Raw genomic sequence first — 25,568 nt, 5'->3', positions numbered from 1 at the left:
ACCACACGAGACTCCAGCACCACACGAGACTCCAGCACCACACGAGACTCCAGCACCACACGAGACTCCAGCACCACACGAGACTCCAGCACCACACGAGACTCCAGCACCACACGAGACTCCAGCACCACACGAGACTAAAGCACCACACGAGACTAAAGCACCACACGAGACTCCAGCACCACACGAGACTCCAGCACCACACGAGACTAAAGCACCACACGAGACTCCAGCACCACACGAGACTCCAGCACCACACGAGACTCCAGCACCACACGAGACTCCAGCACCACACGAGACTCCAGCACCACACGAGACTCCAGCACCACACGAGACTCCAGCACCACACGAGACTCCAGCACCACACGAGACTCCAGCACCACACGAGACTCCAGCACCACACGAGACTCCAGCACCACACGAGACTCCAGCACCACACGAGACTCCAGCACCACACGAGACTAAAGCACCACACGAGACTAAAGCACCACACGAGACTCCAGCACCACACGAGACTCCAGCACCACTCGAGACTCCAGCACCACATGAGATAGTTTAATCAGATCAGTTGGATTATATCTTAAATAATGTAATGTTGCTTGCAGTTCTAGATGTCTGAAATACAAAAAAAGAATCGTGACCCTTAGTACCAATTCACTAGCTGGATTATCTGTAATTATATGAATGATATGAATAATATGAATAATAGCTGAAAATGGTGTCTTAATTAAGTTATCTACTAGTTAACTAGAAATGCAACCAAACAACCGAGAGACCTGCGGTATGAGTCTGTATGCAGTCTATTAAAGGACTGCTTGTCTTAAAGATAGAGCACAAATCCAGCTCTGGCTGTTCTGTACCAGCCATTTCATTTGCAAGCTGGAGAGTTAGAGTCTGGGGATGTGACAGAGTTGGTTCCAGTCAGCTAGAAGTGTTTTCCTGTGAGTTCGCCCTGTACTCCTCATCACCTGTACGTCACAATTGTTCAGTAAACCCAACATGTAAACAGTGTAGTTCCGGGGCTGTTCATCACGTAGAGGTGCGCACACAGCTGGAGCTGGGCTTGCAACGCGGGCGGAATCGCTTTCCTTTCCTTTCCACCGTCATTAGGGACAAGCACAATAGCACACAACAGCAATTACAATGATATGCAATCTCTGAAGGGCTAATGAGGTGTACTGTAATCTCCAGGAGTCTGTTAACTGCTAGCAGGCCCCTGCAAGAACGTTTTAGAAGCATCAACAAACAGCCACACCTGAAGCAGTTGTTTTCCATCAAGTCAAAAATTAAAAAAATAAATAAGTATATAAACAATACAAAAGTAGGAAACATCTGTCAATATTACTTTACCAGCTGCTACATGTATTGTTTCTCTTTTTTTTTTTTGCAGAAGTAGAAGGATCTGCTTTGTGTAATGTTTTGGTATTCATGCCTCCAGCAATTCAGCACCACACTGACATGACACCAATTTATTCTACGATTGTAAGAATTGTGAAACTGAACCAGCAGCGTACAGCGCACTGGTAAAGGGGGCTGCAGAGATCAAATATGACCGCTCTGGTGAAAGCGGACTGCGGTAATGCAGCGGAGACACCAAAAAAAGATAATTCAAAGAGCTCTCCAGATCCAGCGTGACACCGTCTTTTAAAAAGCCTGTCAGCGGCAGAGGATCTGTACACTACATTTCCTAATTGCACACAGCAGTACCAGTAAGCAGGGTTCCGCATCCATTAGACAGAGTTCAGCAGCAAGCCAGAATCAACAGGAAATGATGCAGAGCATTCTCGCTGCATTCGTGTCCATTTCAATCCAGAATCCACACAGCCGTGAACTAATGGCTTCCTAGAATGCCAACCCTGAATGAACTGCAGAGTCCTTCTTACCCGTTGCAGCATACCATTGCTTGCAATACTTCAGTGCTGGTCAAGAAGCGTTTATACAATCACTGTATTTTGAAACTACAAAAAAATAACACAACTAAAAACAGAACAACCTCGGTAAACATTTGAGATTTGAGTTTTTGTAAGTTTCTCTTCCAGTCAAAATTGTGTAAATTGCACCATGTGGTAAACAGTAAAATGCATTGCACTTCATTGAACATACATTATTATTATTATTATTATTATTATTATTATTATTATTATTATTATTATTATTATTATTATTATTGTTCAGGTTTGGAGGAAATGGAACTCATGTCCGAGTAAGATTATCTGTACTGTCAGTTTTCTTATTTCGCATAATAATAATAATAATAATAATAATAATAATAATAATAATAATACATGTAAAATACAAGGTGAGTTTACACGTTTAAAATCTAGTATAGGTGTTGTAAAACGAAGCCGATTCACACGCATTCAGAAGCTGTGCCTCTCATCATGGGGGTACATCGGCTTGCATCCTTCAACAGCACCTCTATATTTGGAGGCCCGCTTCTTTCTGATACCCTCCTTAAAAGGATGCATTGTGATTTTCTTTAATTAATAAATAAATAAAACCCAAGGGATCTGAGCAGATTTAGTGTAACATAAGCTAAACACAGCTTCAATATTGCTAGAACAAATGCGTTAATCCGAAGTGTCTGCAGTCGCGATGCTCTCCGCTCCTGTTTAGAGTCGAGCTGAGCAGTGTGGGATGAGGGCGGAATACATCGGGCAGGTTCCGGATTCCTGACAGTGGCCTGGGATTCATTACAGACAGACAGGAACAGCACAATTAAACTGTGTGTATAACTTTTACAGCACACAAAGGTAAGCAATCTCATTGCAAACACCGAAGAAGATTTAGTATGTGCCGTTCGGGCGGTCGGAATGATGAATCGCAGAACCGATCCGATAGTTATTAAAAGAAGGACGCTTTGGAAAAGTTAGCTGGCTTAGCTTTGCCCAGAGGCCGACTAAGTTGTGTGTTTTGAAGTGATTTTGCAGATGCAGTTGTATTTGTTACTTGCATTGGCTACATTTGCAATGGATAGGGTTTTTTTTTGTTTGTTTATGACGGTTATTGGATGATTTAGTTTAGACGTACTGTGTGTAAGTAGCTCTTGTTGGGTGTGGGTATTTTTTATTTTTTTTTTAACAGGAAGTTCCCGTCTGCCCTCTTTGCATTCCTGAAATGCTGCAGTTTGTCAATGTGATAAACAAAAACAACTTTTTCACAACACCGTGCACAGCTGCGCAGTGTAGCAAACCAAAATGAACTAACACTTCACAACAACGTTGCTGCCAGGAATTCACTGCTTTGTAAAGTTTGAATTAGTTTGAGTGCAAAGGGCGGGGCCCCGGCATTATTGCGATTTGTCCATAGCACTGTATCATTTTAAAACTGTATATGAAAAAAAAAAAAAGATATTTTATAAAAATAGAACATTTGTATGATTTCGGGGCATTAGCGAGTCATGTTTCGTCAGGGGTTAATTAAAGCATTTTGAACACTGGCGTGGCTCTTGTTTGAAATTGTGATGTTTGTTTGTTTAAGCTCTGCGAACTGCTTTTCGTGTTCAATGAGCATTAAGGAAGCGCTTGACGTGTGTGTGTGTGTGCGGCATTACAATGACATGGCTGAGCGCCACTACTGAAATATTTAACTGAGATTATTTTGTAATTTTCTGAATGCGTCTAACAAACCTGCTCTGGCATTCTACCCATCTGATTGAATTAAGAAGAAAAACAATGTAGTAACACTTTGTTGAAATAATATCGAGGCTAGGGCGGAGCGATTCGTTGTGTATCGATGAATCGTGATACTTTAGCGATATGTCGTAGATAAAGAGAGGTATCGATCGTTCGTATTGCAATACAAGCATAGCTTATTGTAGTTCACCACATGCTTCAAGCCCTTCATTAAATGATCATTTGATCTTATTAATCGTGGTACAAGCAATCGGCGACCTCCATCCATGTTGATTCATTGAGATATTAGGCAGTCATGGGGCTGCCATGTGATCTGTGCAGAGGCGCTGGAACAGTTTTTAAAGTAGGGGTGCTGAAAGCCATTGAACAAAACTGTACCCCCTGTATGTGACGGCTGTCGCACCGCCAGCACCCCTAGTTTCAGCGCCCCTGGATTTGTGTATAAAGTAAATGCTGACCTTCATTTGAATCGGGAAGCAACCTGCTGAGGGGCAGAAAAAACAATGCAAGTGGGTAATGGGCTTCTATAAACCACATGTAGCCTGTTTTTAGTATGATTAAAGGCAGATTGCATTGTCCAAATCTTTAGCAAACCTCCTGCTTCAAGATCTGCGTTATTTAAAACTATTACAAAAATAATAATAATAATAATAATACATGTTACCAGTTCCCATGTTTTTCTGGGACATTCGGAAAACTCCTGTTTGCACATTAAAATCATGTGACACATAAAAGACGCCGTGACTGGAAGAGAGTTCCAAGCAGAAAACAACCGCTGTGTCTCCACTGTGGCGTCTTCAACCAGGCATAGCATTGGGGAAGCTAAAACAGTCATCATTCCTGTTACAAAACGCTTTCAACTACCACAAATAGCATTTGAGCATCTTAAACCAAGCATTGTATTCGTGAAACTGACAAAGGATTTGGGAAGCTACAGGCAGTTATAACACCTTATCGTGTTACAGTGCAGACCTGTTTTTATTTTCGATCCTTGTTGGTGTGAAAAGAATGTCATGTTAAAGGTCAGGTCTTTGGTGTTTGCTTTGAATTTTCAGTCTCAAACGCGTATAACCTGGGATTGCTCACCAAGCGCTTCGCTGCTTCAGTGAGGCGTTTTATTGCTAGGAAAGGAGTCGGGACAAACAGGCAACTTCATAATCAGTCAGCCCTTTCCATCGCCAGCTGGGCTCAGCATCGTATCATTCCCTCAGAGAAGCTCAACCTGTGATTCCAGCACTGGTCTGTAATGTCTCCACAGCTGATAAATCAGAGCACTTTTAATCAGTTTCCATAGCATTGCTGCCTCATCTGCCAGGGTCCAGCAGTAATATCCCTCCCTGACACAGGAGGCTGTACTTAATCAAATTAAACGGCATGGAACTATTTTTTATTTTATTTTTTTTGTTATTTGTTGCTTTAGTAAGATAGCTCTGCCTCTAAGGGAAGGTGCTGTGTGTGTAAATGACAGAGCTGAATGCCCGCAGCTGCTCGGGGCTCACCCTCCTGTCTGTGTGCTCTTCTTCTCGCCCTCCTGTCTGTGTGCTCTTCTTCTCACCCTCCTGTCTGTGTGCTCTTCTTCTCACCCTCCTCTCTGTGTGCTCTTCTTCTCACCCTCCTGTCTGTGTGCTCTTCTTCTCACCCTCCTGTCTGTGTGCTCTTCTTCTCACCTTCTCACCCTCCTCTCTGTGTGCTCTTCTTCTCACCCTCCTCTCTGTGTGCTCTTCTTCTCACCCTCCTGTCTGTGTGCTCTTCTTCTCACCCTCCTGTCTGTGTGCTCTTCTTCTCACCCTCCTCTCTGTGTGCTCTTCTTCTCACCCTCCTGTCTGTGTGCTCTTCTTCTCACCCTCCTCTCTGTGTGCTCTTCTTCTCACCCTCCTCTCTGTGTGCTCTTCTTCTCACCCTCCTGTCTGTGTGCTCTTCTTCTCACCCTCCTCTCTGTGTGCTCTTCCTCTTCACAGGTCCTGGCTCTTGGCTGTTGTCAGAATGTCTCACTCCGGAGAGAAAGGGAAGGTGGGTGAGGTACCTGATGTACTTGTATTGCATTATTTCCCTTGTTGCAGGGTTGTGGAGGGGGGTGTGTGTATCTCAGGCTCATCAGTTGTTGCCTAGTAAAGTGTGCTGCTTTCTTCAGTTTCCAGAAGCTGCTGGGTATGTGGGCTTTGCTAACTTGCCCAACCAGGTTCACAGAAAATCAGTCAAGAAAGGGTTCGAATTCACCTTGATGGTAGTTGGTAAGTACTACTTTTTTTAATGTCGTTGCTATGGTTTATGCTTCTTATTGCCACCCATGTCTATAATTTGCTCTTTGCAATTATCTAAATGTGTTGTATGTAGCACTAGACATACATACATGCATTTGTGGACACTCCCGTTCACCCTGTAAGTAAATGAGCATGTGTGTTTTCCTCCTGACAGGCGAGTCGGGTCTAGGGAAATCCACCCTCATTAACAGCCTGTTCCTGACAGACCTGTACCCGGAGCGCTTCATTCCCGGAGCTGCAGGTAAGCACGCTTCTGTTCCGCTGTTCCCATTCTGATCCAGGGGTTAAAATGAGAGAATTAACTACTTCAGGGTCTGGAATGAAGTTCAGTTGGTTCAATTAAACAATTTAGAACAGGGTTGGAACAGAGACCAGGAGTGGAAGAGACAGCTTTGACCGATGTAGACTGATGAAGATCCTTTGCCTGCTGTGTGTCACGACTCATAACAGACAAACCCTGTGCTTTATTCTTAGTAATGACTGACCTGCTCACCTCTCACTGTCCCCTTCCACTGCAAGCTCCCGTGCTATCTCCAGCACTTCCCAGTGTAGCAGCCTGGCATGCTGTGAGGTGTTTACTGACTGCTGCTGGGGCGTCGCTTGTCTTTTCCAGAGAAGATCGAGCGGACGGTTCAGATTGAGGCATCGACGGTGGAGATTGAGGAGAGGGGCGTGAAGCTGAGGCTCACTGTGGTCGACACGCCGGGCTACGGGGATGCGATCAACAGCCAAGACTGGTGAGTGCTGCACCGGCCCGGCTCGTAACGTTTACATGCGTGGAAAGACTGGAACCTGGTCAAATACAATGGGCCCTGATGATGTCACGATTAGGCCAGGCTAAATGTATTGAAACCACGGCAGCTACAGTGCTTTCCTACTGGAAAGGGAGCAGGAGAGGGTTAAATGTTTATTTAAAAATGAACTTGCAAGAAGGAGGAAGCCTGATGGAGAAGGGTCATGCTGGCCCCCTCGCTTCAGAGCGTCTGCTGACGGGACAGATTGTTCTTCCTGCAGTCCTGGAGGGGTGAATCGGCAGCCCCTGTCCCATGTAGCGCTCCCAGCTTCCTGCCCTTCTGAGCTGCAGGGTTCCTAGGAAGGGCATTGTGCTGCAGTCTCAGTTTCCTGCTTATTGCATGTTTATTCCTTTGGGGCGAGTCCAACAGGCATACAGGGCAGTTATTATTTTGTCAAAACAATGCGTCGCCCCCTCGCCCCCCCATCCCGAAGTCACTGCTTATCCAAACCCATTTTTCTGTTCTGCTCAATTTACTGTAATTTTAGCATGTCTGTAATTTTAGAAAACGCGATTAAAAACGTATTAGTCACTGTTTTGTAGTGAAGACCATGCCAGATTTTCAAAGTAGTCTGCTGGTTTTCCGGGTGAGAGATACACAAGCCTCCTCACAGGCTGCAGTCAGGACCACCGGTTTGTATTTTATGCAGCAGAAGCTGGTCAACATATTTTATATATATTTTGACTCAACAATCAATACCATGATGCCTGAAGGGTTACATGGACAGCAATTTTAGATCATTACATCATTAACAATATAGTAAATCACATTTCATAGATTTAAATAGAAATACATGTGTAGTTGCCATGGCATCAAAATCCTAGAAGTATTGTTTGTTTTCAAACACGTTTTCTCTTGCTAAAGGCTATATATATATATATATATGTGTGTGTGTGTGTGTGTGTGTGTGCGTGCGTGTGTGTGTGTATATAAGCCCCATGGGATGCTACACTTTCAGTGGAGCTCTTAGATCAAGTTCCAGATTGTAGCTTCCCTGTTACCTGCCTGCGTGCCTCTGCCAGCTGTGACAGTGGCCGTGCTGGTGTGTGTGTGTGTGTGTGTGTGTGTGTGTGTGTGTAGATAATAGGTGGCTTCACTAATAGGGTTCATTACAGGGGAGCGCACACATCGTAGTCTTCATGTGTAATAACAGCTTCTAGAAATTGGATTTACAAGCTCTGAATTACTAACAGTCTGTCTAGACATGCAACAGCCAGGTATTTGATGTTTGCTTGTAAGATTTTCTAATTTTTCTAAATAAGCAGTGCTACTGATTTTTTCAGAGATTAAACATTAGACACCGTTCCTTTACGTGTCATTTAAAATATTATTTGCAGAGTTGTATGTAAAGAAATTAGTCTTTTGAATGTCATTTTTTTTTTTTTTTTTTTTAATTCCCAAGGTTCTATTGGCGTATGCCTTGCCAGCTTTCTTTAACTGGCTTTGGGCTTGTTCGGAGCTGCCCATGTTGTTTGACTATGTGTCTGTGCTTCGACACAAATCATTTGGCACTCTGACCTTTCAACTATGTTGGCTCCTCCCACTTTGTTACAATCATGTCACGTGATTTCTCTGTGATCAGGAATTGCACCCACATGGTCTAACATGGCCTTCTCCAACACAAATGGAGCAGTGAATAATGTAGAGGACCCTGCCTGGCACACCCCATCATTAGAAAGCACTTTGAGTGCTAGTTGTGCTTGTATTGTTTCTCTGTGTAGCCTCGCTGTTTCTACCATTGCAGCTTCAAAACCATTATCCAGTACATTGATAACCAGTTTGAACGCTACCTCCACGATGAGAGCGGCCTGAACCGAAGACACATCGTGGACAACCGAGTCCACTGCTGCTTCTACTTCATCTCCCCCTTCGGACACGGGTAAGAACCAGGACTCCTAGGAGACACAGCGGTTGGGAGAGGGGTGTTTTGAGAACCAGTGACACGGATAAAGTAAATACATACATATCTAAATCTCTTTTTGTAGTGAAGGTTTCTGTGAATCAACACCAGCCTCTGTCTCTGTCTCTCTCTCTGTAGCCTCAAGCCCCTGGATGTTGAATTCATGAAGGCGATCCACAGTAAGGTGAACATCGTCCCTGTCATTGCCAAGGCAGATACCCTGACTCTGAAAGAAAGGGACCGGCTCAAGAGAAGGGTGAGTGTGTTGAATGCGCCTGGGTAGAACGACCACCTCACTTGCTTCTTACAGCCGGGGGGGAGCTCCACCAGATCATGAACCGGTCTGAATCTGAGGCTGTTCCCAGTCACTCGGTCCAGAACGAGCGGGAGGCAGACGGCTTTCACTGTGCAGAAGGGAAATGCAATGGTAACGAAACAAGAAGAGACATGCAATATATATATACCGATATGCATTGTTTCTGAACATCCTGTATGGAAATAATTGATTACAGTAGAGGTGGGGGTGAGGGTCAGTCTGCCTCTTTTTAAGCTGAGGGAACATGAAGCTTCTGTTTCAGTAGACTAGTTTTCAGGCCACTGCACAGCACACCAGCAGAGGCTTTGAGTTCGATACAGTAAAGTTACATCAAACTAGTTCTCCCGTAGTCTCCTAGAACCAGGTTTCAAGCCACTGTTGCTGAAAAGTTCCTACGTATTTTTTTAGTTGACAGCGCTGTTTCAATCCAGCTGCTTCCTCCAGACCCCCTGTCCTCCAGGTGTTTGTTTTTGTGCAGAGCCAAATCAGGACAATCCGACACCCCCCTCCCACTTCGATAGGCTGGCCGGACTCCAGACTCCTCCTTTCATCTCCCTGCACGCTAACAAAGGACTCTGGAACTTAAAAGTGTGCTTCTGTATCAGAACAAAACCAAATAAATAATTAGCCACTGGACGAGACGAGATTGTGCAAATCGGATTTCCCGACAGCGTGACATCGTTTCTCCCACATTGAACTTCAGAGGGATTGGTACTAACCAGGCTTGCTTGGTTCAGTTTTGTTTCTTTTTCTTTTCTCATAAAACAGATCTTTATTGAAACAATATTCATTGTGAAAGATTTTAAAGGGCAGGGTGTTTATCAAACCCGTGGGACACAGGCACGCACATCCACCAGACTCGCATAGCCATGAGACCTCTGTACCTCTACGGATTTCAAAAGCTTATTTCATTACAATAAAATTAGATTGTCTCCATACAAGTTGGCATGGAGAAGGAGATTGTTTATAAATGAGTGTGCTTGTGTAACAGGTGCATTCAAGGTCCAAACTCTTCTCTCTGATGTCCTGGGGACAGGTATTATGATATAAAGGATTGCTGGGATGGAATTAATATACAAAACCAGTTGAATCTGTGGTTCATATGTTGGCAAGTGAAATGCAGATCTAGTTCTAGCAAGATCACATTGGGCTTGCCTCTGTTAACACCCTCCCCCATGCGTTCTGTGGGAAAGGACTGACTGACAGCTACATTAGTTACCCTTTTATTATGAAAATGGTTTCAGAACACATTGCAACACATTTCTATAAAGACAGGAAGCTATAAAATCTTATCAGCAGAGTCAGGCGCTGGATCTGTTCTTCACAGCATTCTTTGGTTCTGCATGCTGTTTGTCTGGCTGTGTGTTTCTGAAGGATAAGTGAAGGTTCGGGGTAACCCTTTAGCATGTGAAAAGCCAGGCGTCAAAGACTTGGAAATAAAGTGCTTCAGTATTCTTGAGCTGTTCTTTTGTGACACTCGGTTCACTTGCGAGTTACACCACACTTCAAAGCGGGTTGGAATCAGTCCTGCTTGTCTCCACTTTCAGCAGACTGAGATCAAACCTCTTTGAAGTGTGAAGGGATTTATAAATTGGGAACTGTACAAAAACTTGAGCAGCACCAGTTTGAGATTGGAACAAGGCAACCTGATTTTGAGTCTGATTCTATGAGGCATGGCGTGGCTTTCTGCCTTTTCAGTCGTGGCTCAAAAGTATCAAGACTCTGTTCTGTGGTTTATACCCATTTAATAAACCGCTCTGAATTCCGATTCCCTGTAATCCTAACGATGTCCCAGAGAGGATGCGTCTCCTGAAGGCTTGTCCGCAGATAAGGTTTTGTTCCTCTTGCTTCCCAGTGGACATTCCCAAATGTTTTGCGTAAACATCTAGCGAATTTACAAACATCCTGCAATTTACAATCGGTTACCAGGAAATATTATTTTAATGAGAATGACTCGATTACACTGTTTATATCAACACCTAACTGCAGAGTTCCTGTACTGTCGCTCTAGGGGACGTGGAAATCGTTTTTTTTGGTCTGAACCAGCACGATGTTGGACACGTCCCTTGTAGGACATCCCGAGAGCATTTACTTGTATAAAAGTGAAAGCATTTTGAACTGTTTGCAAGTTTATGATCAATTTGCTTAAACCCACAAACATAACCTCTGTGTTCCCCTCTTGCGTGCAATGCTGGCCCCGTCTTTTCTGAGTTGCACGCTGGTTGCTCCTTATTCTCTGTGGTGCTGTAGAGGGGGGACCTTTTTAAAGCGACGTGTGAATCTATTTGAATGACCATTTCCCAGTGAATGCTGCTTCTAAAAGGGCACAGCCATTCATGAACCTGAGAGTCTGTTAAAGGAAACGCCGCACTTAACAACACCGCTAGTCCACATTGTTCGAACTTGAACAGGAAAACTTTTTTTATTTTTCCACAAGGGGGGAACTAATATTCTGATTTCTTGGTTTTTCGTGGGAAGATTAACGCTGAGAAATACTTGACTGTACACAAGTCCCCCAGGACCATGGTGGAGCAGTAGCTCTGTATTGTGAACCCAGTGCAGAATGAGGTTCGCTTTCCTGTGTGTTTTGCATTGCTGCAGGAAGAGCTGTAATATTTCATTCTGTAGCGCTGCTTGTCAGGGGCTTTTTCCCGTCATTGTTTGGCTCCTGTTTATTCCTGAGGACCTTGTCAGGTCTGATGGATTTTCTTGTGTGAACAGAGTGCGGTGAGCAGCGGGGCTGAGGGTGCAGCAGCGGGGCTGGATTAGGAACACTTTCCCTGCTGTCATCTCCATGTGACAGATGGGGTGCTTTTGTTTCCATAACAAATGGCAGTTAAATGTCCTTGCGCGTGACCCAGGGGTCTGAGGTTTGTGCTTTGTGTTTATTTTTCTTGATTTGTTTTGTTGGTGGGTGGTTTTTAACTGTACGGAAAGTTCTGGATTTTCATAGAAAAATAAAACGTTACTGTCCATTAACACTGATGTATGTGGGAGCCAGACTGTATCTGGAGGGTTATTGTCTGATCTGCTCACTCCTGAGCGAAGGGAATGCTGGTTTATATGGACTGGTGCCAGCGGTAGACTTTGAACCTATTGAACTGTAGTGTCTTCAAGCAGACCCCAACTCCATCCAGTGCACTCAAATAGAGAGAGGGAGAGAAGGGGGGGTTCTCATAATAGCTTAATAATACACCGTACATAAAATATTACCATAAAATTGAGTGTGCAAACCACACCCCTATAGGAGGCTAAGACTATATGATAATTCAGATGAGGACTGGTGCAAAATCAAGACAGTTCTCATGTTCATAGTGTAGTGTGACAGACAGACAGACAGACGCACGCAGTCCATGCACGAGGGTCACGGAGTAGTGTGACAGACAGACAGACGCATGCAGTCAGTGCACGAGGGTCACGGTGTAGTGTGACAGACAGACAGACGCATGCAGTCAGTGCACGAGGGTCACGGTGTAGTGTGACAGACAGACAGACAGACGCACGCAGTCCGTGCACGAGGGTCACGGTGTAGTGTGACAGACAGACAGACGCATGCAGTCAGTGCACGAGGGTCACGGTGTAGTGTGCAGTCAGTGACAGACAGACAGACGCATGCAGTCAGTGCACGAGGGTCACGGTGTAGTGTGACAGACAGACAGACGCATGCAGTCAGTGCACGAGGGTCACGGTGTAGTGTGACAGACAGACAGACGCATGCAGTCAGTGCACGAGGGTCACGGTGTAGTGTGACAGACAGACAGACGCATGCAGTCAGGGCACGAGGGTCACGGTGTAGTGTGACAGACAGACAGACGCATGCAGTCAGGGCACGAGGGTCACGGTGTAGTGTGACAGACAGACAGACGCATGCAGTCAGTGCACGAGGGTCACGGTGTAGTGTGACAGACAGACAGACGCATGCAGTCAGTGCACGAGGGTCACGGTGTAGTGTGACAGACAGTCAGTGCTCGAGGTTCCTGATTCTTAACAAGGACCTTGCACTCGCTGCTCCAGAATAAGCCAAGTGTTTCTGAAGAGACTGTCGTGTCCAGATGAAGTTGTGTCTGCAGTGATACCTCTTTACCATCGCTGCCCTGCACTGTTCCCCGTTCATTCAGCGCTTGCCTCTTTTTATCCACGATCTATCTGCAAGCTCCTGTCCGTGTCTGCTGTGTCCAGAAAGCAGGCTGTTATTTTTTCAATAAGAGTACAGCTGGAGGTTCCTGTTGAGGCTTGCAGGTGCTGTAGAATGTTGCTGGAAGGTACGGACTCTGCTGGATTGAAATGAGTGTTTGTTTGTTTGTCTCGTTTATTAGAGAGGCCTGCAGTTTGCTCAAAGCTGGCCAGTGGGATGGAGAAGGCTGCTAAAACAGGGAAGTCCAGCATCTCCTGAGAGCAGCGCACAGCTGTTAATGGCTTCCTTTCTAAAGTTCATGTTGTTTGGTGTTCTCAAATATGCTCAGGACTCTGAAGTAAAAGCTGGGTCTTTTGAGAAGCCTGGGTTGGGAGGTTGGTGGGGGGTTCTTTTCAGAAGCCTGGGTTGGGAATGAGGGTGGGCTTTTCGCTGCCTATTGTCCCAGGACAGCAGTGGAAACAGGAACGTGACCCTGCTCAGACTGTCCTGGTTATTTTAACTTTTAAAACAATAAATAGAATGTTTCCCCCAAAGCGGACCTTCTTCAGCTTTTCTTTCAAATGCTCCTTAAAATAATGGTTCCCCAGAGAGCACTGGCGACTGCGTTTGAACTGCGGCACAATATTCTCAAGGGCAGCCCATTGCAGAGGCACCCGAACCTGGAACTGCGTCGGGGCTCAGCCGTGTGATGTGCAGCACGAAACCACACTGAGGATCACCAGCCACTGGCCTGCTGGACCGGGTATTCGAGAGATCTAATTGTAGGGGTTTGGGAATGGCAGAAGTCAGTTCGGCAACAGCATCAATTCCATTCGTACAGGCCAGTTCCAGTCTGAATGTGTGCGTGTGTTTCCACCAGAGACTCCCAAACCTGTGTCACATGTGACCTGAGCTGGTTTCAATCCAGGGAGTTTAAAGATAAATCAGTAACGTATTGAAGAGAATGGTATCTGTCGTGTTGATCTGTCGCCGTGGTGATGGTAAACTCCCGCATGCCCGCCCTGTGAATCGGTCGATGGTTTTTCTGTCTCCTGGAGCTGGGGGGGGGGGGGGGGGGGTAGTATTAAAAACACCAGTGCTGTAAAACTGTAAAGCATGAGAGCTGAAGTGTGCACCCCATCCCTCAACAGACTCAGACTGTTAGACATTTGAAACAGATTATCCCGAATCCCAGTGATTCATGTTTTCATGTTTTAAAAAAAAAAAAAAAGGTTTCGACAGAAACTTTTTTTTTCTTCCTTATCTTTGTTTTGATCCCCAGATGTACACAGTTGCTGACACTGTTAGTTTTCATTTCAGATTTAGTTTATTTGAAAGTTTTGCAGAACAGGAGTGGGGGGGGTGGGGTCTGGCACAAGATAAACACAATCAAACGGTCATACGTCATACATCAATGCGAAGGATTGCAGGTGCACAGCGGCACAGCGATCTGTACAGAGAGAAATGTCAAAGAACCAATCTGAAACAGTTTGTGTCTTGTAAATGTTTATGTATGGACACACGCAAGGTTAGCTGCCTGGTCTGTCGTTCTCCTTCCATGCTGTTATCCTGTCCAGACCTGTGTGCAGTTCAAGTGTAGATCTTGCACTTCCACACCACTGAATGGCTTTGGATTAAGAAAGCGTTGAAACTGGAGTTTCCAGAGCCTTGGTTTGTCCAGTTAATTGAAACAGGCAAAATATTAGTCTCTAGTCTTTCAGACACTGGGAGAGAAAAGAGACTGCAGAAATGAGGACCTGTAAGAGTTAAGCCTTCTCATTCTCAATTCTAAAATCCACCTGTAGCTACCCTGTATAGGAAATGATATGTTTCTTATTTTAAATACAACCTTACACTGCAGCAAAACATGCCTAGACTCGTGCAAGCTGTGATTACACATAACTGCATTTAATAATGCAGCAAAATCCTCCTTCAACCTGCCTCAGCCAGCCTCCTCGGTTTATGAAAGTGTCCCTGGTGCACACAGTGTCACGCGTTTACTGTTTGTAGGGCTTGCTGAGGCTGCGTTCCTCTTTTCACCCTGTCCTGCAGCTTTACTGGGTTACCGATCAGGTGTTGAGTTAGTGGCTCTTTATCTGAAGCACAGAACAATGCAGACTACACTCCTGGCTGGCTGGGTGGCAGAAAGAGGTCTGGGCAGCAGAGCAAATATTATTGCAAAGCTGTTTCTTTAATTGTGTAATGATTGTATTAGAGTTCACTCTGTTTTTTTTAAAGGGTGTGTTGTATTGGTTTGCACAAAAAGAAGGGAGGAAGAAAAACAGGAAGCTTTTCTTAGATGTGTTCTATCTTAAGACTTTCCTGTGAAACAGTTTAATATTTTTAAAAACAATGGTTTACACTACAGTACCCCATTCTTTGATCTGTTTATTCTGTTATTCAGTGGTTCAGCCTTTTGTTAGCTCTGCAGTCATGTTGAGAAGAATGAGATCAAGGGGAAGACGTGAATGCACTCAAACTGCAGAACAGCCATGCGTATCCTCAGCAGGGTTTGTTACTGTCAGAATTGTTTGTGAAATGGAATGCATTTTCTGGGGCTGGTTGTTGGTCTCCTGAAATGTTTGACGTGAAGTCGGCTGTGTATTTGACATCAGAAATCTGTCATGCCTTCAGTAAAGGAATGCCTTTCTGACAAAGTATCATTCTGGTGCTTAATTCCAGAGGGAGCAGGTGAAGTAACTTCACTCCCACTGGTCGCCTCATGTCTGAAGAGACTGCTGTTTCCCAGCCTTCATTTCGAAACACAGAATGACATTCTTTTGTAGCTGCTTAGTCACCTAGAGAAGTTGAACTAAAATCACAAGGGTGATCTGATATGATTCTACCCTTGTACCTGGATTCCGTACAGAAAATGTGACCACGATAAACTCTGAATCCGTGGATTTAAAACAAAGTCTGCTTAATGAGCGAGTTTATTTCTAATAGACAAACCCTGTGCCAGCGTGGATATTGCGCTGACCAGCAGAAGTAACATGCAAGATTGTCCCTTCCTTCATTAGTAACGATTAATAAGTCACTTAGATGTTAATGTCTTTTGATGTGACCAAGTTGTATTCCTATGTTGTAAAAATCTCACCTGATTTGGATGCTCTTCAGTGAAACGGATTGAGCAGAAGCAAACTACGTCCCACCTGGTTCAAATCTGTTAGTTTGGGATTCAGTTCCTGCCGGACTCTTTCTTCTGTTTGAACTATATTCTTATGTAACTGGGTGATTAAAGGAGGGCATGTTCTGAGCTGGAGGAAAAAATAATAATTAAAAAGAAAATGTTCAAATCTTCTTTGTCTTAAACTAGTCTTTTTTTGCTTTACCTATCCAGCTTCAAAACTGGCATTGGTATTGCTTTTCAATGTTTCTTTGTGACGTGCCGGTACTGTAAACCTGGATGTTAAAAGTGAGCCTGAAATATGTTTTTCTCTCTCTCGCTCCCTCCCTCCCCCTCCCGCTCTCCCTCTCCCTCGCTTGCGCGCTCTCTCGCTGCCCCCCTCCCGCTCTCCCCCTCTCTCGCTTGCACGCTCTCTTGCTGTCTCTCTCCCTCTCTCTGTTGCTGTTTCAGATCCTGGATGAGATTGCTCAGCAGGGGATCCGGATCTACCAGCTCCCAGACGCAGACTCGGATGAGGATGAGGAGTTCAAGGAGCAGACCCGAGTCCTGAAGGTGAGAGAAGCCGTTGCAGGAGCGGGGAGGGAACTGCAGTTTTATTCAGTGTGCAGTTGAGCACCTGAGGGTTCCATTCCGTTCATCTAAACCATGCTGGATCTGAACTGGGACTCCCTGTGCAGCTCAGGTGTAGTACCCTAATGCCCGTTAGTGTTGCTCATGCATCCTTCTGTGACGTTGCCTCCTGCAGTGTTTCACTGTTTCAGATCAGTCCGGGAGATCTCCCTGCAGTTTGGTGGGGTGAGAGGTGGAGCTCGGTGCTTGATCTAACTCCACAGGTGCTGTGCAGTGCTGGGTCTGTGCATCACAGCAGCTTGTTTGTTTACACAGGCCAGCGTCCCCTTTGCTGTGATTGGATCGAACCAGCTGATTGAGGTGAAAGGGAAGAAGATCAGAGGTCGCCTGTACCCCTGGGGTGTGGTGGAGGTGGAGAACCCCGAGCACAACGACTTCCTCAAACTGCGTACCATGCTTGTGTGAGTCACCGGACACCACCTGTACCCCAATACCCCCGCACCCCGTCACACTATAGCATTCACAAGCAGTACTATTGAATAACTGTTAACACAGGGAGTATTGATTGGTACACTTTTAAATTCTGAGGAAGTTACACACTCGTCAAAGTGCCATCAATCAATAATACTTTAAGAATTTTACTTTAACATTACAAATACTTTTGTAGCAATGATACAAACCTATATAAATATTAGTTTATCTCCAATATACTCTTATTGATTAAGTGTGTTTATGTAAATTTAAAGCACAATTTCCTGTGTTGATGCCCTGCCACTAGTATAAAACTACAAATTCTCCAACAGCACAGAAAATCAGTGTTTTTCCTCAGCAAACGGATTCCTAGGATCCCTGGTTAGAAGGCTGTAATTTCATCGAGGGGGTACCCATGAGTTCGCTATTCTGATTTTAAATCTTAAAGTAGCGTTGTTCACTCCTGGCTTCAGTTCTCCATGTGTTAGAGTTTACTGCCACAGGGAATATCTTCTGAAAGCACTGCAGCGCGCAGTGAAGCGCATGAGAAACGCTGGGGACACGTGCTGTCGGGCTTCTCAAGAAAACTCAATTCTTGGTTTCCAGACGCACAGAAAACGAGCATGGTTCCTGGAACAAACAGCAGCACGCAGGAAGTTAATTGTAGCGCAGGGATTTCAACTCCCCGTTCTTGAGCTGGGAGAGCTGGAAGGAAGGTCAGTGAGGAGTAAGGCTGTAGAGTTTAAGACTCTTTATGGGAAACAGAAAAGGGACAATTACAAGAAACACAGGCTTCCTGCTGCCCATGAAACCGTTGAATTCCTGGTAACCTTCTTGCAAATAGAACGTAAATGATCCTTTGCTGTTATTAATTGGGAACAATCCCGTAAGCAGTTAGCATCGGACAATCCTTTATCGGAACCCCACCGTGCCCGGGCCAAAGAGAAGCAGCAGAAATCCTTTTTCACTTTGTATTTCTCGATAACAATTTGTATGTAAACCTAGATGGCAGTGGTATTGACTGGTTTCAGTCAGGGTATGTGAAACCAGCTGTTTCTCTTTGTTTTGTATTACACCGTGTAACAATTTATTTATTTTTGTTCCTGGGTAGTAAGTGTTATTTCCTAATTGCTTATGCCTCAAAAGTATAGAAAATGGCTATTATTCCCCACAAACTTTGCTTTTGTGACCAGGACGGTGATATTTTGAAATTTACTTATTTTCCAGAACATTCCAGATAGATTCAGTGCTGAGTAAACTTGGAGTAACTTTTAGAACTTTCCAGTAATATAAATAGTAGTATAAATACAGGGGCCTTAAACCCACCTGTTCAGTTTAGTTCCAGCTGCCTAAGTGGATACATATCTGCATTTTTCTGAGATGGCATCAAGAGGCTGCAATGGTGGCATTCCTGATGGGTCTCCAAGGCGGTTTTGCCAAGTTTCCCTGCTATCTTTGCCTTTGGGACAGCAGGAACACCAAAGTGCACTACCACAGGTGGGACTGGCCACAGCGGACCGAGTTCTCTGTGGGGAGGAACAACGTCAAGTGGGAGCCACTGGTGGACCCCCGGAAGGTGCTGATGCCACCACTGCACATCAAATTGGGCCTTATGAAATAATTTGTCAGAGCTCTAGATAAGGAGTCGGCAGCCTTCAGGTACCTTCAAGACTTCTTCCCTAAGCTGTCTGAGGCAAAGGTCAAAGCCGGTGTCTTCGTCGGACCACAGATAAAGATGATCCTGGAGTGCAATGAATTCCCCAAGAAGCTCACTAGTAAGGAGAAAGCGGCTTGGAACAGCTTTGTCGCAGTGGTTCGGGGCTTCCTGGGCAGTCATAAGGCCGAAAACTATGTGGAGCTGGTTGAGACTCTGGTGAAGAACTACGGCACAATGGGCTGTAGGATGTCCCTCAAAGTCCATATCCTTGATGCTCATCTTGATAAATTCAAGGAGAACATGGGAGCGTACTCGGAGGAGCAAGGCGAGCGCTTCCACCAGGATATACTGAATATTTGTTGCTCGCTTTGATTTTTTTTTTGTTAGGCACTAAAAATTCCCTTGTCATCGCTTCCAGTTGGTGTGGCGTTTGGTGTCTGAGCCACCCTGTGGAACAAAAGAGGAAATACTTCTGCTGCTGTGTGAAGCAAGGGCATGTCTGATCGGCTATGAGGTTGATTTATTTGTTTTCTCTTCCCAGCACTCACATGCAGGACCTGCAGGAGGTGACCCAGGATCTGCACTATGAGAACTTCCGCTCGGAGCGTTTGAAGAGGCCTGGCCGATCCACAGGGTGGGTACAGCCCTGCAGAGCCCGTTCCTTCTATAGTACCCCTTTGCCTCCGGTGGGACCCAGGTCCTTGCGGTGCGGGTGGTTTTCCACTGGCTGTTTGTTGAGCCAAGAACCGAACTGTGAAGTTCTGGCCTCCAGATCTGCATCTGGCTCGAAGCCGGGCAGGGCTGGGGAGCATCCCCAGCATGACTCGGTTATACAGTGGCAGAGGCCTTAAACCACACTGCCCTCTGGCTGGCTGTCTGCTGGTGATGTTTCAGTGTCTTGTGCTCTGTGTCTCCCCCTACAGGGCAGTGGAGGAGGAAGGGGTCGACAAGGACAGGATCCTGATGCAGAAGGAGGCCGAGGTGAGATTTTGGGATTCATGTACCAGCGGTGTATGGGCCCAGCGTGAATTTATAAGCAGAGCCTCAGTGTAACCCCACCCCTGCACAGTGTAAAAACATGAATTGTTGCTTCCTTTTTTAAATGGAGAGTGATCTCTGGCTGCTCAGTCAGTGATGCAGAATAAACTTCTGGTTGCTGATGTTTCAATCTTGAAGCCTCAGCTAGTCTTTGTTTGATAAAAGCTGCAGCTTTTGAGCAGGTCAGCTGTTTTTAACCGTGCTGGATCTCCACCCCACCCCCCTGTTTCACACAATAAAGAGGCACTGCCAAGAGCAAATTCTAGCGTGGTGGTATTAAGACCTGCCGCGGTTTAGATAATTAAAATAGACCTCACAGAGAGGAAGCAGTGGAGAAATGTCTCCGATCTGCCCGGTGTCAGGGAGGGAGTTCACAGTGTGGCCTGTGCCTGTTCTTCACACTCATATCACTGGGATGTCTGACTGTCCAAACAGCCTGCTGTCCTGCAAGGATCGGGGTCTGCTCTCTTCACTTCTCTCACTCCCTCTCCCACTCCCAGTACATACAGTAAAGGCTTCTGTATTTACAATAGCAGTGCAGGAGACCAGGTCTCCCCTGGAAGGACAGTACAGTAACAATGGAACCTCTTTGATCTGGAGCCAATCTCATTGTTCACGTTACTTAAACCTTTTATCAGCAAACCCTCCCAGCCTAGGCCTTCTCCAAAGACACACACACAGGAAGACAGCTGATCTGCACGTTATCTTTCTAAAGAATTCTGAAATCCTGTTGCTGTTATTTTAAACCCCAGCTCCCCCTTTGAAAGTGACCTGATCAGGTTTAGCGTTCATTCATTCGGAGACGCTGGCGTTCTTTCCAGTCCTGTTGATGAAGGCATTGCTGGCTTTCATCTGCCTTGTAAACTCGTGATCCCGCTGAAGAGCTGGAGTCACAGCTTTGCTGGAGTCGTGCTTGGTTTTGTGTTTTATGTGTTAATGTTATCAGTCTGTTATGAGAAATCACCTTTAGCGACTGATAAGAGTTCCAGCACGTTATTCTACAGATGCATAGAACCAACAGCTAAAGAAAAGTTAAACAATACTGTTTTATGTTTAATAATAACTCCTAATACAAGATCCGCTTTTATTATTTCTGATAGTTATTGTGTCACGTTGTGGTCCTCTCAGCCAAATTAGACAATAAGACACTCGCATCTCACAATTAGAGACTCCCTATGCACAGTGCCAGAACTCAGTGCACTATATACAGTGTGTACGCTATATACACTATAAAAAGACTTGTGTGAGATTTGTGTGATTCTCGTTTCAAACAGTGTCCCAGACAAACCTGTGAACCCAGTTCTGAACCCATTCTCCTGTGTGTGTGTGTGTAGACAAGGCTGCCCACTGCAGGTTCATTGGAAATCAGTCTGTGCTGTGGGTTAGGTGGCGGGCCACTGGGTATTTTCCCTGTTTTGGGGATTACAGCAGAGTTACTGGGATTTCTGTCCTGGCAGACATTTCTGTACCTGGGAGCAACAAGGGCTCTGTTGCTGGATCGAGGGTGTGAGTGTGCTGGCAGGACTGCTCCTGTTGGATCGAGGGTGTGAGTGTGCTGGCAGGACTGCTCCTGTTGGATCGAGTGTGTGAGTGTGCTGGCAGGACTGCTCCTGGTGGATCGAGGGTGTGAGTGTGCTGGCAGGACTGCTCCTGTTGGATCGAGTGTGTGAGTGTGCTGGCAGGACTGCTCCTGTTGGATCGAGGGTGTGAGTGTGCTGGCAGGACTGCTCCTGTTGGATCGAGGGTGTGAGTGTGCTGGCAGGACTGCTCCTGTTGGATCGAGGGTGTGAGTGTGCTGGCAGGACTGCTCCTGTTGGATCGAGGGTGTGAGTGTGCTGGCAGGACTGCTCCTGTTGGATCGAGGGTGTGAGTGTGCTGGCAGGACTGCTCCTGTTGGAAGCCTCGCTCTCGCTGTCTCTTCAAACTCAGTTGCACCCGGTGCAGGGGCTGGGGGTTTAAATGCTCAGCTGCATTGCAAAGCTAGTCATTGAATTCTCTTGTGAAGGGGGCTGGAATAGGAGTCTGAAGACTGAAGACTGCAGTAAAGTCCAGCTGTGACCGGACTCTGTTCAGAATCCGTACCGACCTGGGCTAGTCATTGTTTTACAATTTTGATACCGTTTCTATTGATCATGAATCCACAGTCAATCGATCAGTTACATTGTTTGTATATAGCACCTTTCGTAGCAGAGCATCTCAAAGCTCTTCCATAGCAAATCCAGAGACATCCACAGGTATTAACACTCAACAGTGTGAAGTGTAGAAAATCACAAAGAAACCTCCTTGACCAGCATCTCCACAAGCTTCAAACTGAAGTCCAAGCGTTTCTGCTTGAGATTATTCTGTCTCTCTGCAAGTCTGTTGTGACTAAAACCTGCTAATGTTAATTTAAATGTTATACTGGGCTATTTTTAACAATATACATTTCTTCAAAACAAAGACAGATTTTTGCACTGGTTCAGAGGGTTAGGACATTGGATCTAGCATCGTGTTCATGGCATCTTGTTTTTTTTTTTTTTTTTTAAACCACTTCTTCACATTAAACAGAAGGTTTTTGGTGCTGTGTTCATGCTCTAATTCTAGAGTATTCCAGCAAAGCTGTAACACCAAACACCTGGAGCAATCTCAAAACCAAAACCAGAACATAAGAAAGCACCCGGTGTTCCTACCCCGTGAAGCGGGCGCCTCCAATCTGTCACGAGGGATGAGGAAGGCGGATGTTTTAAAGATGCTGCATGATTCACGCTAATTGCAGAGCTGCTGGTTCTGATTGCAGCGTATTTGTCATATCCTGTCATGACCGTGCTGCTGGATATTTCTTTCAGCTCTTTCCTTTTCTGTTTCCTCCGCCCACACCCCAGGTCTCTCTTGGTTTGAGAGCGGATTAAACCGTCCTGTTTGAGTCACTGTTGGGGTCGGTTACGATGAGCCTTTTTAAAACCTTTTAAAATCTTTTAAAGGTTTAAGGCAAACATTCATTTTCCTGGGCGTGTCTAACACAGCGTCCGAGTCACAAGATCCATTTGCAAAGAGACTTCTTAAAACTGCCAGCTCAAATTACACACTGCTTAACAGCATTGCCCATACACCCAGAACCACGTCATCTTGCTGCTGTATAATGTCTTAAGCAAAACTTGTATGATGAGTATTGCACCATCCCTGCTTCATTCTTGTTACAGATGACGGAAAATGATTGTGTATGCAAACAGTGTAGTGGTATAGAGATCGATATAGGTCACAAGATAATCTGTGAGCACATGACTGTAATGTTAAGATTATCCACGCAATGAAAGGTTATAGTTTTATTATAGAGCCTTTTTATTCGCCCGTGCAGCATCAGCGCATTAGCTGGCATGCTGCAGTGTGTCTGTGAGTGTGCACCACGTGTGTGCTTGTAATGATGCTGTGTACACAAAGATCACAGAGCCCGCAGAGAGCGATGCTGCTGCTTGCACATTATGAGCAAACCCTTTGAAAGGTGAGCGCTGGCCTGACTCGGGCTCCGTGCGGAGCAAGCCCGGAAAGCCCCTCTGTATTAACCCTGTGTGTGCTGTGTTTGTGTTTCCCAGCTGCGCAGGATGCAGGAGATGATTTACCAGATGCAGGCTCAGATGAGAATGAAGCCCGCGGACGAGTGAGGAGCCGCCTGTCGCCGCGCCCTCCTGCATGATCAAACAGGTAGGGCAAGCCAGGGTGAGCTGGGCGCTTTGTTACCACTGGAGTGCCTTCCACCCACCCACCAGTATTCACTGTGCATTTGCATTTACCCTCAAGGCTCCACTAACACCTGCTTTTATTCTAAAAAAAAAAAAAAAAAAAATGCCAGTGTTGAAAAGCTTCAAGTACCAGCCGGCAGCAAAACAAAGTTCAGGCGGTTCTTTTCGTTACAGTGGGCTCTACGTGCACCTTTGTTGTTTTGTTGCTAGTTCTATTGCTCTAGCAGTTTGGTCTTCCCTTTACAAAAAGTGGTGCAAACTCCAGTGCTGTGTGACTGGCCCTGATACTCAGTGTTTGCATTGATAACCCTGAAATGAATTTAATATAGCTGTGATGGGATCAACCCCTCCCCTCCTCTCTCCGCGGTGCGGGCTCGTTCAGACAGTATGAGGAGATTCTCTGCCTGTTTCGTTCTTCACTCGTAACAGGGTCAAGCTGAGCAGGTATATCTCCTGGCAGGGCACAGGTTTATCCTGCTCACACACTTCAATGAAAGTCTCATCCCAATCCTGTTCATTTTAAATGCAATCAAGACCTCTTGCCCCCCACCCCTCTCCTTGAGTCATTTGTTTCTGGTGTAATTCTTGTCTTGTGCACTAGATGGTGCACATTGACCAAAAAAAATAAATAAAAAAAAAAAACCCTGTGTGACATGAGATTCCCAGAGAAACACAGTGGGTTGTGCTCTGGCAGTCAAGTACAGCTTTGCAAGTGCAATTGGTTTGTTTATAATTATCGATCTGTGCATCACGATTCTCTCCAGACAATAACTTGCTTTGTGTGAATGTCTGCAAGTTGCGTGTTGCGCAGGTCAGAGCCACCCTGCTCCAAAGCTGCTGTTACTACAGACCTGAAACAGTTGTGCTGGGTTGCCCATGACAGTTAAAGTCAGATTCATTGCTGCTTGGGTAACTCCTGTGATGAGTCCCTTGCAGTTTTAAAAGGAGCCTGACAGTTTGCTCAGACTGCTGGCATGCAGTCATGTTAGGAGAGCAGGGGGATCTCCACAGAGCCTGTGCTCCCTCTGTCTCTCACACTCTGCAGTTCAGTTTTGAAGAGCATTCTGCATGTAACACCGCCTTGCCCTCTACCTTGCAGGAGGGGCGCCACCTCCATCAAGCGATCAGGACGCACTATATTGAGATGAGGAGGAGACGAAGAGGAGCAGTGAACAAGACAGTGTCCAGAATTCCAGTCCTGCACCGTGTCCCACACTCGTCCTGCTGTTAGATATCAGTGCTATGCTGGGGGTTTCTAGGATAGTTTTATATAATCTCCTATCATGTTCATGTATTAAGTGCCTAGTTCTATGTTTTTAAACAATACAGACCAATCTGTTGTGTGCAATTGTGTATCAGTTTGCCAGCCTTGACTATATACAGTGTTTAGCTTTTTGGGAGAAAGCATATATGTGCTCTTCTTTCTGTATCTTTTCTTCACTGCTACTATTAGTACAACTGCTTCCTATTCATCGTTTAAAATAACTCTTGCTCTTTTATTATGCATATAAAGTACTGTAGCGTTCAGAACACACAGTAAGGAGCATGTATTCAAACACTTTTATAATCTTGTATAGATAGCCTTGTCACTAATGCGAGCACACACACTCACATCACTACACACACACACACACACATCGGTACACTACACACAGTGTTTGTCATTGTAGCAAGTGCCTGTAGACTTGTAATATCTGTGTTGTTAGCATCCTTAAAATGTCAGGATTATCTGATTATAGAACTATATTGAACTACAACAAAGACGCAAGCTTGACAATCCGGGCTCAGGGTTTGCATGCAGGAGGAGATCCAGGTGGTTCTCAGTAACACCTGTAAGCTGGGTGTGTTTGTTCATTAACAGGGGCGGGTTCAAATCCTGTTCTTCAATTCCTTTTTAAAAGAATCTCCCATTTCCTTTAATCAATTCCAGCACGTCGTTGATCACGATCGCAGTCGACAGCATTCTGCT

The 25,568-nt window shown here is 45.4% G+C and overlaps 1 protein-coding gene across 2 annotated transcripts; it reads left to right on the top strand.

Annotated features, from left to right (window-relative positions):
- Positions 1-2,638: 2,638 nt before the first annotated feature.
- Positions 2,639-25,072, top strand: LOC121299884 (septin-2). 2 transcript variants are annotated; one of them, XM_041228078.1, is made up of 13 exons: positions 2,639-2,753; positions 5,594-5,654; positions 5,767-5,866; positions 6,051-6,137; positions 6,510-6,633; positions 8,435-8,569; positions 8,729-8,846; positions 16,598-16,699; positions 17,033-17,178; positions 19,387-19,479; positions 19,769-19,826; positions 23,453-23,561; positions 24,699-25,072. In XM_041228078.1, exons 2-12 carry the CDS (start codon positions 5,619-5,621, stop codon positions 23,519-23,521), a joined length of 1,068 nt encoding a protein of 355 aa, XP_041084012.1. In that variant the 5' UTR covers positions 2,639-2,753; positions 5,594-5,618; the 3' UTR covers positions 23,522-23,561; positions 24,699-25,072. The 2 variants fall into 2 exon arrangements, with proteins under 2 accessions (XP_041084012.1, XP_041084013.1); XM_041228079.1 differs by having other exon boundaries at positions 2,640-2,753; positions 5,594-5,645.
- Positions 25,073-25,568: the final 496 nt, after the last annotated feature.

The sequence above is a fragment of the Polyodon spathula genome, chromosome 25, assembly GCF_017654505.1.
Source record: "Polyodon spathula isolate WHYD16114869_AA chromosome 25, ASM1765450v1, whole genome shotgun sequence".
In the NCBI taxonomy this organism is placed as follows: domain Eukaryota; kingdom Metazoa; phylum Chordata; class Actinopteri; order Acipenseriformes; family Polyodontidae; genus Polyodon; species Polyodon spathula.
This window is presented reverse-complemented; position numbering and strand designations above follow the sequence as displayed.

Coding starts and splice junctions, on each gene's coding strand:
- LOC121299884 (XM_041228078.1), top strand. CDS start 5,619: ATGTCTCACTCCGGAGAGAAAGGGAAGGTGGGTGAG. Junction 5,655..5,766: donor AGAAAGGGAAGGTGGGTGAG/GTACCTGATGTA, acceptor TGCTTTCTTCAG/TTTCCAGAAGCTGCTGGGTA. Junction 17,179..19,386: donor AAACTGCGTACCATGCTTGT/GTGAGTCACCGG, acceptor TTCTCTTCCCAG/CACTCACATGCAGGACCTGC.